The 17,772-nt window shown below is 47.4% G+C and overlaps 1 protein-coding gene across 1 annotated transcript in view; it reads left to right on the top strand.

The window, feature by feature from the left end:
- The window catches only part of ncanb (neurocan b), a 102,904-nt gene that overhangs the window by 73,682 nt on the left and 11,450 nt on the right, over positions 1-17,772 (top strand). The window contains exons 10-13 of the mRNA XM_088622352.1: positions 1,619-1,732; positions 9,577-9,735; positions 11,749-11,831; positions 12,497-12,641. Coding sequence (XP_088478478.1) covers positions 1,619-1,732; positions 9,577-9,735; positions 11,749-11,831; positions 12,497-12,641 — 501 coding nt within the window. The remainder of the gene's footprint in view (positions 1-1,618; positions 1,733-9,576; positions 9,736-11,748; positions 11,832-12,496; positions 12,642-17,772) is intronic.

Here is a 17,772-nt window from a genome sequence, read left to right as displayed (position 1 = left end):
AATGGCAAACAGGCATGCAAGATTAAGTGTGGAGATTTCTGGCTTCGTCTTCCGCAGTCAGAGCTCTGCAGCTTTCCCTAGTTTCTCACAGTATCCCGTCCCTGTAGTCTTTCCGTTTTAAAAAGCTGTACTTCCGCGAGTCTGAGAGAGACACGCAGGGCATGTGAGCAGGACTGCGCTGGAAGGTTGACTCAGCTGTGTGGGTAGATGTGAGATTCAAGTCCCACGCAAGCTTAAGCAGCTGAGTATTCCGAGAGTGTACCTTGATGTCTGCGGGGGTAAGAAAGGGAGAGTACAAGGCTACACAAGGAGAGGATGCAGTTTAACCCCATCCTTCCCAGTGAACAGAGTTCCCCATCTACAGTGTATAGCTGGGAGTGACTGGATTAGTTGGTTTACTTAAGGATGCAGAAATGTGGTATGCATTGCATTACTCCACACCACTGACCGAGGCTGCAGACTGGGCTAGCACTACCCCTCCAGCTTGAGAAAAAAGAGCAGTGCTTACACACTGAAACACATGTTTTCATACAGTAGGAGCTTATTAATCCTTTGAGGGCTCTTGACATCCCCCCTAGCTTGGAAGATGCATGAAGCCACATCACCTGCTCTGCCCTCCCCCATCCCCAGTGCCTCGAGGAGACTTGGCTAGGTCAGGCGATTCTTGAGGAGATGCTGGGATACCAGCTGCGTTTCTAATCGATTTTGCCTGCAGGCATTAGTGGTGGAGGGAATTAGAATTATACTTTCTTTTTTTGTGCTAAATATCAGCCTGTTTATTTATAGAGACCTGTCTGCCTGCTCTCTGCTATCTGTGCATGGCCCAGCTTCCAATGGGCATAAGTGTTTAGCAACCCTCTGGTTGCATGCATAATCTAGCAAATATTAAAAGCCCAGTGAGCCCCAGTCCATTATCCCTCTGATTGCTTTCAATACCTTCTCTACTGAGTTACCTCTCATGTGAACCACAGGAAGCTGAAGAGTTTTTGCAGCTAGCAGATTTGCTTACTCCTCTGAGTGTGGAGCACAGAGCTGATAGCAGTCTCTGGAGTGTAGGGGTTGTTTGCATGCCCACCTTTCTGGTTTCAGCAATTTGTTAACATAAGTCCCTTGGCCAGGTCATTGTTACCAACAACAAATTGTTCTCAGTTGACTTGTCTGCTTAAATAAAGGATGAAATGGAAATAAATACATGATCTTAGGTGCAGTGCAGTTGATTGTCAATGACATTTGAAATTCGCAGTGGTGCTTCGTACAGGACGTCCTGAAACACTGAGACTGGATGCAGCATCTGTCCTCATGGCCACAGTTGGTGGCTTCTGTGTTTTTCCATGGGTGGATAACATTGTCCCAGGAGGGATGTGTGCTATGATAGAATGGCAGGTTGAGACAAGATGGCATCTCTTGTCTGAACTACATTCCCCAGAAGGCTGTGGGGATGACTTTGCTGTTTAGGGAGTGGAAGGAATCAGAAAAGCTGTAGCATGAGTATTTTTTTTAAGTGAAAGCAGCGATCAGAAACGAATGGTTCCCAGACCAAAGCTGAGTAACTTATGGCTGTTAGAAGATTTAAGGCCATCTCCGCTAACTCCCTGTTTGTATCCTTGTCTTCCTGCAGACATTGATGACTGCCAATCCACCCCCTGTCAGAATGGAGGCACCTGTATCGATGAGATCAACTCCTTCGTTTGCCTGTGCCTGCCCAGCTATGGAGGGGCCACCTGTGAAAAAGGTAGAAGCAGTGCTATAGTCCCCCCAAAATATCCCCAAAACCTCCATTCACCTGACAAATACAAGCTGAATGTTTCCTGTCCCATGTACTGCACAGTCATGGTAATGCAATGGTCATGCTTAGGAAAGCAAATACATACTGCATACATGGCAAAATAATGGGATGGAAGATGAAAGATACCATCAAGTTTACTGTAGCAGCCAGCGATGCAGAGGTCTCTTTCTGATGTGTATGAGCCCTGTCATTCCTTTTGAGATTACAAGCAACGAGACAAGCTGCATTGTCACCCTGTTGTGAAAAAAAGTATCCATCTTTGTTAATTTTCCACGTGGCACCTGTCTCTCACTCTGTCAGACACCCCCGTGAAAAGCAGAGCGTGGTGTGAGAGGCAGCCCTGCAGGAAAACCGAAGAATTTCCTCCGATTAGTTCCCCTGCTAGTAATCGGCAGCAGGCAGGACCCCTTGCTCCCTGTCTGTCCCTGCAGCCTGCCAGCTAGCCATGTCTGTGCTCGATTTCAGAGTGTGCTGGACTCCTGGCTCACAAGCGGCAGGGCTAATGAGGCATGGGCAATCGATTCCTGCCCAGTCAGATAAGAGGAAAGTGGGAGTCCTTTTTATGGCAGAGCGCAGTAGAAGGGCCAGGGAGAACTCGGTGACGCTGTGCTGTGTTGCTCCAGTTCCAGTTCCAGGCGCTCTGTTCTGTGTGGACTGTGCAGGCCGATCCAGGTCATCCCCAGGGGAAAGACTGGGGTGCAAGCCACCTGTTGTGGACCAGTTTGATCCAGTTCGGGTTTTACCAGCTGCAGGTCTTGTACAAGTGGTCCAAGCAGAAAAACATGGAAAATGAATATTTTTTCCTCAAGCAGTTGTTAATGCTTTACCAGTTGTCAATTATAGCTTTCCACAAATTCCCCAGACCTTGCATCTCCAAATGCCACGCAATGGGAGTGCAATTTTTATGATTACTTTTGATGAGTGTACGGATAAATACATTTTCTTCCAACTCCTGCCATCTACGCACACACACACACACACCTGCATGCAGAGAACTTTTCCTCTCCTTTAAATCTGTTTGTGTCAGCTGAACAGGATCTCACTGTTGAATTGCTCTGTCGGCTGAACTGGGCCAGCGTGATGAGCCAGCTAAATATATGGCTGTGCTCCTGCAGCTATGCTCCCTTAAAGCGTTCCATACATAAGGGGGCAAATAAATAATTAAGTGGATTTTTATGGAAGTTTCACACCTCGCGGATGGCCGTCTGGGGGCCTCGGCACACGTGAAACATTCCAACACAAGAATAAAAGAGTGGGAGTCAACAAGGGCTCTCGGCTTTATTAACGCACGAAACAGAACCAAGCTGAAAAGGAGTAATGGAACACTGAGCTCCTCTGGGGCCCTGACAAGTCTAAAGACAGAAAATAATACAAGCAGTGCACGGCATACAACAACAGCTGTAACCAGCTCTGTATCCTCATCCTGTCTGCCAGCCACGTTGAGGAGTAAAGACGCACCTTATATACAGCACAACCTCATGTTAAACCGTGAACAATACTGTGCAATTAGCAAACAGTGTCAACCCAATTTACAAACTGTGAACAAAGAGCCTTTGGCTGCTGTCTTTGGCAGTCTCCAGCAGTGGCCTCTCAATCTCTGCATGCCGCCTTCTGTCTCCACTAAAGCAATCTACCTCTCCTGCTGACCATGCCAAGACTCTGCTCCTTCAGAGTGACCTGTCCTTCTTCCCCTGCACGGAGGAAACCAAATTCGAATGAGAAACACAGTCTCTGCCTGCTTCCTGTCTGCTATATGAAGTGTGCTGCTCTGAACCCTTACAGAGTCCCCCCACCCCCTGCGCCCTGAGGTGGGTCAATCGGATTATTGGCCAGACTTGTTAAATGACCAGAGCGGAAGGCTCCAGTCCATCGGACAGCTTTTCGCCCACTGCCAAGGCTGAAGCCCTGCTCGGGGAGCGAATAAACTAGATAAACTCAACTACAAAATAAATTGGAACCGTCTTTCTTCCTTTGAAGGGGGGATTGGGAAAGATTTGATAACGGGAGTGAAATCGCTACAGGCTCCTGCCATGTCGCTCTTATTCTGGAGCCAGGATAGTTTTAATATAAATAAATGGTGACAGGCAGGTGTTTTGTAAGGATACTCCCATACTTTTTAAGCTTTGATCTGCTCTACTATCATTCTCAAAACGCTGATTACAAATTGGGCTTGATTTTCCGCTGTGACAGTTCTGGGATTGATGTCTTATTTAGCAGCTGTCATCTGAACTTGAAGCTTCCTTTTGATTTTCCCACTTGTCTGCCTGTTGCACTATAAAAAGTACCTGCCTATTCGTCTGGCTGGCAGGCTGCCAGTCCCTGCTTTCACTTGCTCACAGATAGTTTTCAAATGTTTTCCCTCTGCCAGATAAAACAATAGCAAGCGAGACTTAAAAACCCAGACAAACAGGAGCTGTATTATTTATCTATTTTGCTGCCTTTCCGTGTCTCAAAATGAACACTTTGTAAATTCAAACCCGGTTATTACATCACCTGCTAAATTACTTTATATTATAATACAGTATTCTGGAGATTCAGCAATAGCGTATTTTTGGTTCTTTCACAAAAGCTGCATAAATATTTGCTCTGCACCAAGAAAAAACACACTAGGATGAAGGCGTTGAATCCCCAGTGCGTAGTTAGGTGTCCTTGTCTGCTGATTTATGTAAGCCTGGCTGTGGGTTAGAAAGAAAATGCTGTAGCAAAGCAAAGAATGCTCACTGGCAGGAAGAAAGCAAACAAGCTTGTTAACAGCACAGGAGCAACAGTGATATGCAGTGGCTTCTATTTGTGTTGGAAAACTAGGTGATTTTTTTTCTAGGCTATTTTTGGGGCCTTGAGTAAGAAGACTTAAAAAACCAGGGTCACCCTCACTGAACCTGGCCTCTGGCAGAGGTCCGGTGAGACAGCCTCATGGCCAAAGTTTCTGACCCGGTCAAGTGCAGAAGCATCGTGGGGCCACGTCTGAGCGATTTGAGTTTCTGAGTCTCCTATGGCCAGGAAACCAGCTGCTGGGGGACGTCACGTATTGGGGCTCCCACAAGGTTCCATGCTTGCGGTGAGGTGTATAGCATCTCATCCACTTCAGCCCCACCCTGGGTAGAATGTTGCATGTGCGCCGATGACATCACTTCCTCTACCCAAGAGCACTCAGTGACCGAGATCAGTTAGGTGCTCACGAGTACAATACTCTTCGCTACCATTGCCAGAAAGGTGAGTATGACAGTGACCGTTTGAACCCATCTGCATTAGACAGGAGGCTGGAGTTTGTTAAGGCCAGAAGACACTGGCTTTAGACTGAAATTTTGTCCCGAAAACTTTTTCGGAGCAGTCCTGCTGTGAAGATGTAACAAACACTTGCAAGAACACAGGGTGCTGGGAGAGGGCATCTCAGTAGTGCGCTATGAAATTAATCTAATTGACTTTCTCTCAGTTGCTAAATTTCTTGTCTCCGCTGGGTCCTTAGACATTATTAAAACTAATGAAGATTTATTATACCTAATAACACAGTTAGAGGAACCAGTTCCTAAAAATTAAAAGGAAGATGACTTAATATAATGACAGCCTAGCCTTGGCATTTCAGAAAATATCAACGTTTTAAAATAGCAGGATCTCTGATAAACGGTAATAAGGCTCAACAGTGCTATCTGATCTGATAGTTTTGTTAAAGTAAGTCAAGCTGCTATTTTTGAAATCTGGAATGTTTTATTGTAGTTAACTACAATGTGGTTTAAAATACAGAAATAGTACAACACAATTCTCCAGGGGCTTCAATGCACCATATCTTGGTAGATAAAGGAACACTTATTTATTCGTACAGCTGTGATGCACAGCTCGTGATATACATTTTTCAATGACAAAGTACCTAGTTTATACATTTTGTTGATTTAAGGGGGAAGCTTTTGGTGTTTAATTATGATTAAATAATTAATTGCATGCCTCCTTCAGGACGGTCAGGTGAGAAATCTACAGTGTCAGCACCAGCTGTTGTAGTAGGATGAAGCAGTATAATATCTCGACATACCTGCAGTACAGTGCCACATTTCTAACAAGCAAGCCTGGCTTGTGCTTAACATGGGTCTGACCTTCTATGTTCGTACAGTAAAGGATGAAACAAAGGCACTTCTTAAGGATTTTTAATGGGCTCCCTGGGGAATATCTGTAATTGCCTCTTTATAAACAGAGGTTTGCTTTGCTGATGTCTTCTTGGCAGGTCTGTAAATACAGCAGGACTGGCCTTGTCTGCTTGAATTCGGATTAACAAGCTGCGCTTGTCTTAATCAGGGGCTTAAGAAGAGACTTCCCCTATTTCCATCTTTGAGTCTCCCTGTCTCCCTCTCTCAGTAAAAGGTTGAAGGTGGTGTCTATATTATGTCTTAGATGTGTGCTCATGGGATTTTAGAATTTTTTTTTCTTTTCATAAGAGCAGAAACTGTGTAGTTTGCTGTGTTCTAATGTGTATTTACTGGCTGTATGATATATTAACACATGCAATGTTATAGTCTTCAGTTGCGGTTGCTAATTAGTTGTGTAAGACGATATTCTTATGTTTATCAATTATGACGTTAATTAGAGCGTCCAATCAACATTTTTGTAGCCTGACAAATGCAGAAAGCCTGTAAAATGTTGCTCGTTAAAGACTTTAATTGGAAAAGTACTCAAATAGAAAAAAAGGTTACAGATGAGACAAGATCATTGAGCCTCTCTACCTCATTGATAGGAGAAATGCTTCTGTTAAAGATACCAAGAGAACTGACGGTTTCTCAGCTGGACAGCATTCTGATCGAGGGAATGGGAGGTTGTCAGAACAACAACATGGTTTTTTTGCAGGAAATCAGAATAGAGGCAAAAATGGGAGCCACTTCATCACCCAGCAACAGTCCCTGTGTTTCAATGGGAAATGTAACACACACAGTGCAGACTGCGCATATCGCAAAGACAGCTTCTTGCAGATGGCTGGTTAGATACAGAATAATTGCAGTTTTGTGCCACCCTTTTGCTAAGCCCATTTCCTTGATAGAAATAGCCCCCTGAGATTCACTCACAATCTGTCAGGTACAAAGCCCTACAGTAGCCAGGCCTTTCCCTGGCACTCCAAGACACGCCGCCTGGGCGCTGTGCCAGCACTACCCTGCGCACTTTGAAAAGCCTTGAGTTGCTTTAATTGTCCCTGTGTTTGCAAATAGGAGCTCATGTCCAGCTTAGCAAATCTAATTGCGACTTTTGGTAGAATCCCACATTAAAGGACAAAGAGCATTAGAGAAGCATGGTGGAGCTGGTTTTCACAAGCCTGATACTAACTAAACTGCTGTTTTGTCTCCGGCGTGGCAAACTGAAAATGAATATTAATGCATGCGTGCCCATGTCTGTGCAGTGCATTGCGTTCAAAGGCCCAGTCTGGCAGGTATCTCTGTTAATGTGGCTTTAAACAAGCTGCATGTCCAGCAGCAGGCATCAGTTTTTGTCGAAATGGATTCCCAGGACTGGATGCAGAAATCTGTGCTGCCAACCTGATTTCTCAAAGGAGACAAAAGGTGGAATGGTGTGTGAAAACCCAATAGAGCATCTCATTGTGCACAGCCTCCCACTTCTGCTTCCCTGTCACTCATCCCGACTCTGTAATTGAACTCAATTTGGCCGGAGATGGGCCTCTCTGCTCCCAGAGCACTGAGTCCAGGTCCAATGGGGGGGTACCTGGCAGATTCGCCGGCCACGGTATTAAGCGCCACTTCGAACACTGCCTGCCTCGGGCCCCAGACACATGGCCGAGGAGGTGTGGGGGGGCTTAGGGTGAAAATTGAAGTGAGATTCTGAATCACCATCACCGTGTCTGTGTGAGGCATTGCCTGCTGGGAGGAGTGTGTAGATTAAGTGGCTGTGTTGCAGATGCTGTCCTTGCTCTATCATCCCGATCTAAATGTAGGCAGGGAGGCAGTGGGGAGCTCAAGTCCTGTGACCGTTCTCCAGGCACTGGCTGTCTAGCACAGGGGCAGAAAGCAATTTGCTGCACACTGTTCCCTACTGTTGTCCGGGATGAAAAGACACACATGCAGCAAACAAACACATGCACAGATTCCTGGGCACAATCTTGAGCATGTACTGTATACACTGTAAAAGAGCAACCCGCACAGACTATAGATCTGCTGGAGTTCAGCAGGGCCCAGAGAAGCCTCAATCCGATGCTGCCACCCAAAGCTGAAAGGGAAAAAAGTAGCAATAAAAATGAGTGTTTAATTTGCTTTCATCTGTTGTAAAATGACCAAACCGATTTTTGTTTTTAAGCCCCGTCTCCGGGACTTGTGACAATCTGCCACTGCTTTCGATATTATAATTGACACGCCCAGAGCTGGTGTCTCGAAATACAGCCCTCCATACGGAGAGCCTCCTGCCAGCCTCTCTCCCCCTGCCAGGGGCTTTCTCCTCTCTGTCTTCCCTGCATCGATCTGCATGCTAAGCAGCGCTGGGCCGGCCAGTTTGCGCCCAGCCAATTTGCCAGGTGTCGCCTCAGATTTGCGAAGGGGGCAGCCTTGCTCTCTGCATTCAAAGCGCCACTCGTCAGGCCCGCATCTGGGGGCAGCGGGGTGGGCTTCATTGACCGTTAACCTCCCCTGCCTCCTGGCTAATTATACGTGCTGCCTGGGCTGGGGCTCGGCCTCTGTGGGGAGAGGAAGATATTCCTCCAGCACTGGTGTTTGACCAGGCATAATTAACAAACACTGCCTGAGCTAAAGCAGGTTTTCCCCATTAAGGGTTCTGGCCATTTTCGGAGTATTAGCCGTGCAAAGATTTGTTTTCAGAGTTATAACTGTATTGTATCCGATTTAAAAAAAAACAGGAAACGGCGTGACGCAGCCCGAAAAAAAAATAAGGGGCAGGGCAGAATAGGCTTTTTAAACAAGATCCACTGCCTCGTGTTTGTTGCACCTGGTATTAAGAAGGATCACTGAGTGCTTTCGGGATTGACGGGGAATATTATATGACAGAGGGAAAAGTTGCAGGGGAACTGCTGAGCAGCTCGGGGCTGAAGGGGAGCTACTGTATGTTATGTGCATCTCAGACAGAAGTGGCTCAGCTGCACCTCAGTGAGGATTAGCGTTGTTCTCTGCTGCCACAGAGGACCTCTGTTCTGTAACTAACATTGTTTAATTGTCTGGAATTCCTATTTCACAATAATAGAAGCTCAAATGTGTCCCCCAGCCAAGTCTCTCTTAACAACCAATAATTGCTTTATTGCCTTAAAGTAGTAGGTGAGGAAGCGGTGGCTCTGTGGCTCAGGATCTGCGCCTGTGGCTGGAAGGTTGCTGGTTCATATCCCGCGGCCAGCAGAGGAATCCTACTCCGTTGGGCCCCTGAGCAAGGCCCTTCACCCCAGCTGCTCCAGGGGCGCCGTATAAATGGCTGACCCTGCGCTCTGACCCCCAGCTTCTCTCCCTGTCTGTGTGTCTCATGGAGAGCAAGCTGGGGTGTGCGAAAAGACAAATTCCAACACAGTGAAAGCTCCCCCAACTCATCCAGCAGAGACAACTGAGCAGCTAAGGGCCTTCTTTGGGTGTGGGTGTTGGGCGTGCTGCACATTGATGGTGGTGGAGGGGAGTCCCCGTTAGCTGTAAAGCGCTTTAAGTGGAGTGTCCAGAAAGTGTAAGGGATCATTGTTATTTGGACCAGAACTGAAAATCAAAAACTGGCAGAGAAGAGAGTCTAAAGGCAGGGTAGATTCTTTTGCAAGTGGAGCCTGAGAACACGGAGGGGTTCTGCTGGCTAAGGGGTCTGCTCTGTTCTGTTCTGTGCAGACACTGAGGGCTGTGAGCACAACTGGAGGAAGTTCCACGGGCACTGCTATCGCTACTTCACCCACCGGCACACCTGGGAGGACGCGGAGAAGGACTGCCGAGAGCACAACGGGCACCTGGCCAGCATCCACACCCCCGAGGAGCAGGACTTTGTGAACGGTCTGTTGCAGCTGTTATTGCACGGATGTGGTGTGACGCGGTGCAGAATAGCACAGCACAGTTTCTAACCCAGCCCAGCACTGCACAGCACAGGACAGCACGATATTTCAGCATAGCATAGCCCCATACAGAATGTGTAGCGGAGCTAGTTTGGGCACGGTGACGTCATCGCCCTCCCTGCGCGTAGCAGAGACCTCAGCCGCCTGGGCTGGGGGAGGTCTCCTTTAGCTCACCTGGCTGGTTCCCCTGTTGCATTACGCTGGAGACCCAGGACCTGCGACGGTCACAAACGCACTGCATTGTAGTGCAGCACAAAAAACAGCCTGACACAGGACAGAAACATAGTATAGCACTGCACAGAAGACAGCACAGTATAGCACATCACACTGTAGTGCAGCACAGAATGTACTGTAGTACTGCGCAGAGCACTGAACACAGCATTGCAAACCACTGTCCTAACGACAGCACAGTGTCCTGGTGCCCTGAACACAGCACAGTGTCCTGGTGCCCTGAACACACGTGCTTTGATCATTGCACAGTATAGCACTGTCCTGAACACAGCAGAGTGTAGTAGTGCTCCACTGCACTGAACACTGCACAGCGTAGCAGTGCTCCACTGCACTGAACACAGCATGTGTAGCACTACTCCACTGCATTGAACACAGCACAGCGTAGTGTTGCTCCACTGCACTGAACACAGCACAGTGTAGCAGTGCTCTCAACATTTTACAATGTAGCACTGTTTTGAACACAGCACAGTGTAGCTCTGCCCTGAACACAGCACTGCATACCACTCCCCTGAACCCAGCAAAGTGTAGCGCTATTCTGGAAACAAAACAGAGTATAGCACTACTCTGAAGCACACCGAGTACCTCAGTATCTGAAGCCGCCTGTGTATTCCAGCTGTGATCTGCTTTCCTCTAGGATCCTTCAGGAGTCAGTAAGATGTGGTATTAGTGTCACCTTGAGAAAAGGACTAGAAAGAAAGTTTGACAGATCAAAGATCCCATCCCTCGTTATGAATCTCTCCTTATTGTCCATTCGCTGTGTGGGGGCGAACGTTTCCTTCTCAGGGATCTGAGGACTTCTCTTCTTTCAGCTGCGCTGTGTTATGTTTCTCTTTCTGAAAAACAGCCCGGTTGAAATGAAGCGCGAGGAGTTGAAAACGATCCAGAAATGCAATTCTCTCCGGTTTGTCTTGCTGTTGATTCCGTTGCTCGGGTATCGCCTTGGCGTCAGTGCAGTCGTGCAGCACATGCAAAGCCTAGGCGAAGAATGCAGCTGTTTTTTAGTGAATGTTTCAGAAACAACAGCAACAGGGAAAAAAAAGGAGTGGGCCTAATTGCCTGGCAAACGCACATCTCCACCCCTGCAGTAAATGGTCCGAGGACGTTAATGAGATTAATGTTCCTAATAACGATGTTAATAAGCAACGGGATCATTGAAATTCAATTATGCCACCGAAAAAGCTTCTCACAAATGCATTAGACCTACAGTCATCCTAGCTGACAAAACACAGTCCAGTTTAGTCAGCAATAACAGTGTTGCTGAAGAAACGCGGTCAGTTTTGGCTGGCAATAACCCTATCGAACACCGCAGCTCCGTGTGATCACCAGCAAAGCCCTGAGAACTTTTGCAGCAGCAATCAGAAGGTCAGGCTTCAGCTGTGAATCTGCTGCACAGCAAACAAAGCAAGGTTGGGATAAGCAGCAAAGTTTTCTCTCATGATGTGTTAGGGTCAAACAAATCTGATCACCTCATTATGATATTAATTATAATAAGGAGATTGGCTTACTAAACCTTTAGAGGGAACCCACTGGTAAACTTGTTAAATCTCTAATTATAATCATAGGAGGAGGACGCTGCCTTCGTTTTGCATCCAAGGTATTAATAAAGGATTTGTGATACAAAGAGCACGACCGAGATCGTCGCAGGCGAGCTGTGTTTTTTTTTCAGATGCACGGTGCCCCACACACACTCTGCACTCCCTCTCACTCCTCCGCTGTTTTTCAGGGCTGGGCCGCGAGAATGCCTGGATCGGGCTGAACGACCGCACTGTGGAGGAGGACTTCCAGTGGACTGACACCATGGCTGTGGTGAGGCGCCCCCTACAGGTCTTCCTGTGGAACTGCGGCTTACGCTAAGGCCCATGGTGCTTTTGCATGGTTGTCTATGCACATTAAGTGCATTTTATGTGCAACTTATCTGCAGGTGAAGGTTGCTGATACGGTGTAGGATTAGAGTTAGAAATTTGACTAATACACAGATGTGCTTAACTTTACACAGGTACTGTACGTGTGGTGAAAACAGCAACCCTACAAGCCATAGTGGCACATGGTTGTTCTGTGCATGAACTGCTTGGGCCACAGAGTAGTTTAGTCTCTTTCATATGATTTTTTTCATATTACATTTCAGTGCAATGTAGGTATTCTGTTTTTCCTGCATTAACCATGTTTTTTCAGGCATGTAATAAATAGGTGTTAATTTAAAAAATGGAGTTTCACCATCAGTTTTGCACAGGCGGTCCCTCTGCATTTACCAGAGTACTCAGTATAGTGGGTGCTCCGAACCACAAGTACAACCTGTATTTGCAACTATAGTCACCATCAGTGTGGTAAAAGTATATTTGCTTAAATCTTAAAGAGAAATTCCACGTGATTTAAGTCTCACACAGACATCAGCGTCCAGGCTGTGAAAGTCTTTAAGAAGCCCCTTTCAAGAACGAAGGCCTGAAATAGGATTTGGTCTTTCTGGCTCGCAGCAATACGAGAACTGGCGAGAGAACCAGCCCGATAATTTCTTTGCCGGGGGCGAGGACTGCGTGGTGATGATCGCTCACGAGCACGGCAAGTGGAACGATGTGCCCTGCAACTACAACCTGCCCTACATCTGCAAGAAAGGCACAGGTAATGGCGCCCCCTGCAGGCTTGAGCAACCACTGATTTCTGGATGGGGAATTTCTCGGAGGTGGGAAACCTGGTTTGTTAAGGGGGCTGGAGGATCAATAAATAGGCTGCTTCAGGGCCGTGGTGCAAGGTGGCGCATTGCTGCCTCACAGCACTAGGGCCCTGGGTTCAAGTCTTGGGGTGCTGTCTGCATGGAGTTTGCATGTTCTCCCAGTGTTTGCATGGGTTTCCTCTGGGGGCTCCGGTTTCCTCCCACAGTCCAGCGACATTCTGGGAGGTTAATTGTCTTCTGGGAAAACTGGCCCTAGTGTGAGTGTGTGTGTCTGAGTGTTCCCTGTGATGGACTGGCATCTCGTCCAGGGGGTACCCTGCCTTGTGCCCATTGCTTGCCGGGATAGACTCCAGCTCCCCCATGACCCCGAATTGGATAATGCAGTTAGAAAATGGATGGATCGATGCTTAAGCACCACTTCCTGTTAAAGCGTGAGCTAGGAGACCATCTCTGTCCCAGCGTTTGCATTTTCTAAAAGACCATTTAATAACAGTGGAGCTTAAGAGCTCCCCAGGGCCCGGGGTGTGCCTGTCTTAAGCAGTGCATAGCAGGAAGAGTAAAGTGAGCCGTATGTCCAGCACATTGCCCTAGATAGATTAGACACCTCCGCTCTTGCAAGAAACTGTGATGCACACAGATAGAAATTATTGGAAATAATTATACTTGTGAGGGATATACCAGTCAAGATTTATTCACTTTCTAGATAGGCAGAGAGCTCTAGCCCTTAATAAAAACAAGGTTGTGTTAAGAGGAGCTATCATAAAGCAGAATAAAGCATACTAAAATCGTGAAATCGGAATAGGAGAATGGTATAACTTTGAGAGGTGCAACTCTAGTGAAGGACATGTATGGTACAGTATAAACAGGGTAATAGAGATCTAACTGAGCTCAGCCTGGAAATAGAACTTAAATTAGATCTTTGTATTAAACAAAAAGGAGTTTGACTGTCCTTACCACAGAATTTGACCATTTTTTGTGTTGACAATTAAGGTTGTGGGATTTGCAAGCTCTCCTTGTGTTTGCATCTACTTTTGATCACGTTTCCTCCCACCTCTCGGAGACTGGCAGGGTAAAGTGGTCTCTCCTTGTGTGTCCGTGCACAGTCCTGCCCTGCACATGTGCTTCCAGGATCAGCTGGACCTCTGGCTGTCTTGCCACAGCTCTCGCCAGGAGCAATACGCAGCTTTCTGACAGAGGATGAATGGAAACACAAGTTAGGGGGGGGAAAAAGGACGGTGAACATAAAATCAGGAGCTCATTTTATTTATTTTAGCAGAATCCGGACACAGAATAGCCACCGACTGCATGACTTCACTGATTTAAAAGTGTTTCCTATTCACGGGTCCCGGGGCTCAGTGTGAGCCGACAGATCAAAAGGTAAAGGGACTTTTTAAAAAAATATATCAATTATTTCAGGAGAGGGGAAAAAAAAAGGGCACAGCGTTGATTTTATGAGGACATCTGTCTGGCATGGTGCAGTGTCCCATTCTGCAACCCCTGTGGCCCCCTGCAGTAAAGTCGCTCGGGGGAGCCTCCTGCTGAAGAGGCAGCCCAGCTGTCTTCCTGCCCTGGAGGCAGCTGGCTATTAACCTGTGTGGCACCACCTGCCACTGCGACACTGAGACGCTGCCAGAAATGGTAATGAACCCCCCCTCCCCCAGCCCCCAACCCCAGCTCATGAACTGGGAGACTTCCTGGCCCTGGGTGGGGCACACAATCGAGGCCTCGTGTGCGGATGCTGAGAGCTTTAGCAAGCGGCACCAGGCGGGGGGCGTAACTGCTCCCCCACCCCGCCGGGTTTTGCCTTGCGGTTATCCGGTGCGGCGGGGGCAAGCCGCAGTCTCAGCCGGGGGGGGTGGCGAGCGTGTTCATGACGACACCAGATGGGCGCGGGTCCAGCTCGCTCTCTCTCCGCGGGGCGCGATCTCGCTCAATCTTCTAGTTTCCCTTCCCAAGATCCCGAGGCCCAGCATGCTCTGCCATTTGTGTTGGCGCCAGGTAAGAGAGCCCTCAGCAGGGTAAGCCTGTGCGGCATTATCCCATAATTGGAATCGTGCTTTTCCATCACTGTTTGCTGTAAGTGTTACCACTCACGAGCAGGGGCATTGCCAGACAGGTGGCAGGGGGTTGCACCCTTAATAATAGGGGCCAGTAGGGGGCGCTCACTCTGGAGTATGTGTGGGTCCTAATGCCCCAGTATAGTGACAGGGACACTATATTGTAAAAAGGTGCCGTCCTTTGGATAAGAAAAAACTGAGGTCCTGACTCTTTACAGTCATTTAAAATCCCAGGGACTAGGGGTACTAAGAGTAGGGGTGTTACCCCAGCGTCCTGGCAAAATTTCCCCCTGGCCTTTACCCATTATGGCCTCCTAATAAGAAGGGCGGAGTGGTGGCACTGTGGCTCAGGATCTGCACCTGTGGCTGGAAGGTTGCCGGTTCGTATCCTGCGGCCGGCAGAGGAATCCTACTCTGTTGGGCCCCTGAGCAAGGCCCTTAACCCCAGCTGCTCCAGGGGCGCCGTATAAATGGCTGACCCTGCGCTCTGACCCCCAGCTTCTCTCCCTGTCTGTGTGTCTCATGGAGAGCAAGCTGGGGTATGCGGAAAGACAAATTCCTAATACAATAAATTGTATATGGCCAACAAAGTGATCTGATCTTTACACTCTGCTAAAGCAGCCCCTTACGCCAGCTGTGCAGTACTGTACCACCTCATACACAGGCCCTGACCGGCGCCCAGCATGAATGGAGCTGTGACCCCGACTCACAGCAGAAGAGACGAGCCTGCCACCTGGGAAGGACTCGGGCATGAGGCTGTTACCGAGTGCTTTCAGATCAATTCTGACTAAATTCCCACAATTAGTCTGTGTGACAGACATCCCAGGATGTTCTTTTTAGGATTAATTTGGCCGCAAATGTTGCGTGAAATCCAGCTCCTGGATTAATGACATTCTCTCCTGACTGGCTTGATAAAGAGTAATGCTAATGTGTCGTAGGCGGGAACGCTCTGTATTTGGGCCTTGTGGAAGATCATCTCTGGCTCCTGGGATTAAGGCACTGTCTTAAAATTAATTGCTGGTCATCTGCAGTCTGCAGGCTCAAAATCACATCATACAGCCAAGGACCTTACTGTACAAGTCAGTCTCCATATTTGACGGTGTAGTCAGGAATCCTAATGGTGCTGTTCTGTAGCAACAAGGGTGCCATCTAGGGACCATGTGTGGTACTGCATGTATGGGACGGTTGCGGGTTTCAGAGACGCAGAAATCTGTTTTTTCTTTGAAAAATTAAAACGGGTCTTGTGTGGAATAATAAACAGCCACGTTTTTCTCCGCGGTGGCTTTAAAGCCTTAAATGCTGTTATCTTGACAAGCAGGTAAAAAAAATATCAAGTGACACAGAGATCAAAAACTGATCTGCAATTAAAAAAAAAACAACTTTACATCTCTTTCAGTTCAGCATCTTTTCCAGTTGAAATACTTTTTAGAAGTATAAATATCATCCAGAATTTGACTCAAGTGGAAAGTTTTTTTTGAATTTTCAGCATGTTAGGGAAATGTAATTGATGTCATTGCCTTTCAGTAGAGAGAAATCGCTCAAGCCTTTGAAATCGCCTGCCTGATGTTTTTGTTTCGGGTTTTGGTTCGTTTTAATTGCATTAATAAAATCGAGATTGGCCTTGCAGGTGACACTGTGTGCCACTGTAGGGCTTTGATCAACAAACACCTCATTGCTTAATTGCACCTTAATGACTTAATTAAGCCAGCTTCAATGTTCCCTTACAAAGGAAAGGGGTTACCTGAAATACTTGCAATTGAAGGGGAACTGCAGTCCCAATTTCTCAGACCACTCATTAAATCTCAGTAACAAAATAAATTCATTACATGCATAGAAAAATCTCAAATTTCAAACAAAGCACAAAATCGTGATTTTTTGTGAAAGTGCTGTAACTCAAGATGTTGTTGAAAACCCTAGTCTCACTACGGACGAGAGCGAAAGCTCCCACAAATTGTGACGTGATGCTGCCCTTCCTGCTCAGTAGTCCCCGTGATGACTGATGTACTGAGATGTACAGTATGAGCAAATAAGTACAGGTTATGCAGCAGATATGTCACAGCAGAAAGTTTCCAACGTGATCAACATGCATTGTTAAGTTCTATTTATCGGTAAAACCGTCCCGAAGTCGAGAGCAGTATTTCTATTGGATTAAAAGAGATGTACAGTATACACAAGCCCGCTGGTTTACAATGTCATAAGGCCGCTCCACGTCACCAGACGGTTTTTGCCGAGTTCTGAATCGCAGAATATGGCACTGTGCACACCTGGAAATTTAGTCTATTTTGGGAGGTAAATTGGGGATTTTGTAATTTACAGTGTACATTTTACTTTTATCGTGGTTTGAAATGCGCTCATCAATGCTAATTCTTTCTAGCCACCAAAAGATAACAGCAGCGTGGTAGTTTCCCTTAAAAGAGGTAAACGGAAGACCCCACTGCTGACATTCAAACGCGCTGCAGCGGGCAGAGCAGAGTTTCGCAGTCTGCCCCCGAAGCCGCCACCTGTCCTCCCCCAAAAAATATTTTCTGCCTTCCCACGTCGCAGAAAATGCTGTTTCAGAGAAATACTTGAGTCTCAGCCTGTCCCTCTCCCATCCCGGGCTCACCCGATGAGTGGCTTTCTCTCGTTCCTGCTGCCGAGATGCTGTGATTTCTGTTTGTTTCTCCTGTTGAGCTCGTCTTCGAGTCTCGCAAGCCCGAGTCTACTTGACCGTTGCCAAGCATTGCAACAGAGACGAAATAACCCAGAAAGCTGTGTGGCGTGAGATGCGTCCAGTCCGGGCGAGTCCCGTGTCTGAAATACACGCCTGTACACCACCACTGTACCTGCGCGGGCGAACCAGGTTCTTTATCAAATTCAAGCTGCGCGAGGTGTCGGTGTGTGTCGGCTGCAAAGTCAACGAGTCACGCCGAAAAACACAAAGAAGAAGAAACACAGCGTTTTGGCTGTTGAGACCCCGTCAGGCTCCTTCAGATCTTCACACCAGCCCTTCTGCAGGTACGAAGAAGACTCAACAGCTGAA

Source organism: Lepisosteus platostomus, chromosome 27 (genome assembly GCF_059453375.1).
Source record: "Lepisosteus platostomus isolate fLepPlt1 chromosome 27, fLepPlt1.hap1, whole genome shotgun sequence".
NCBI lineage: Eukaryota > Metazoa > Chordata > Actinopteri > Semionotiformes > Lepisosteidae > Lepisosteus > Lepisosteus platostomus.
The sequence above is the reverse complement of the archived record's forward strand: the minus strand, read 5'-3'. Positions and strand labels throughout refer to the sequence as shown.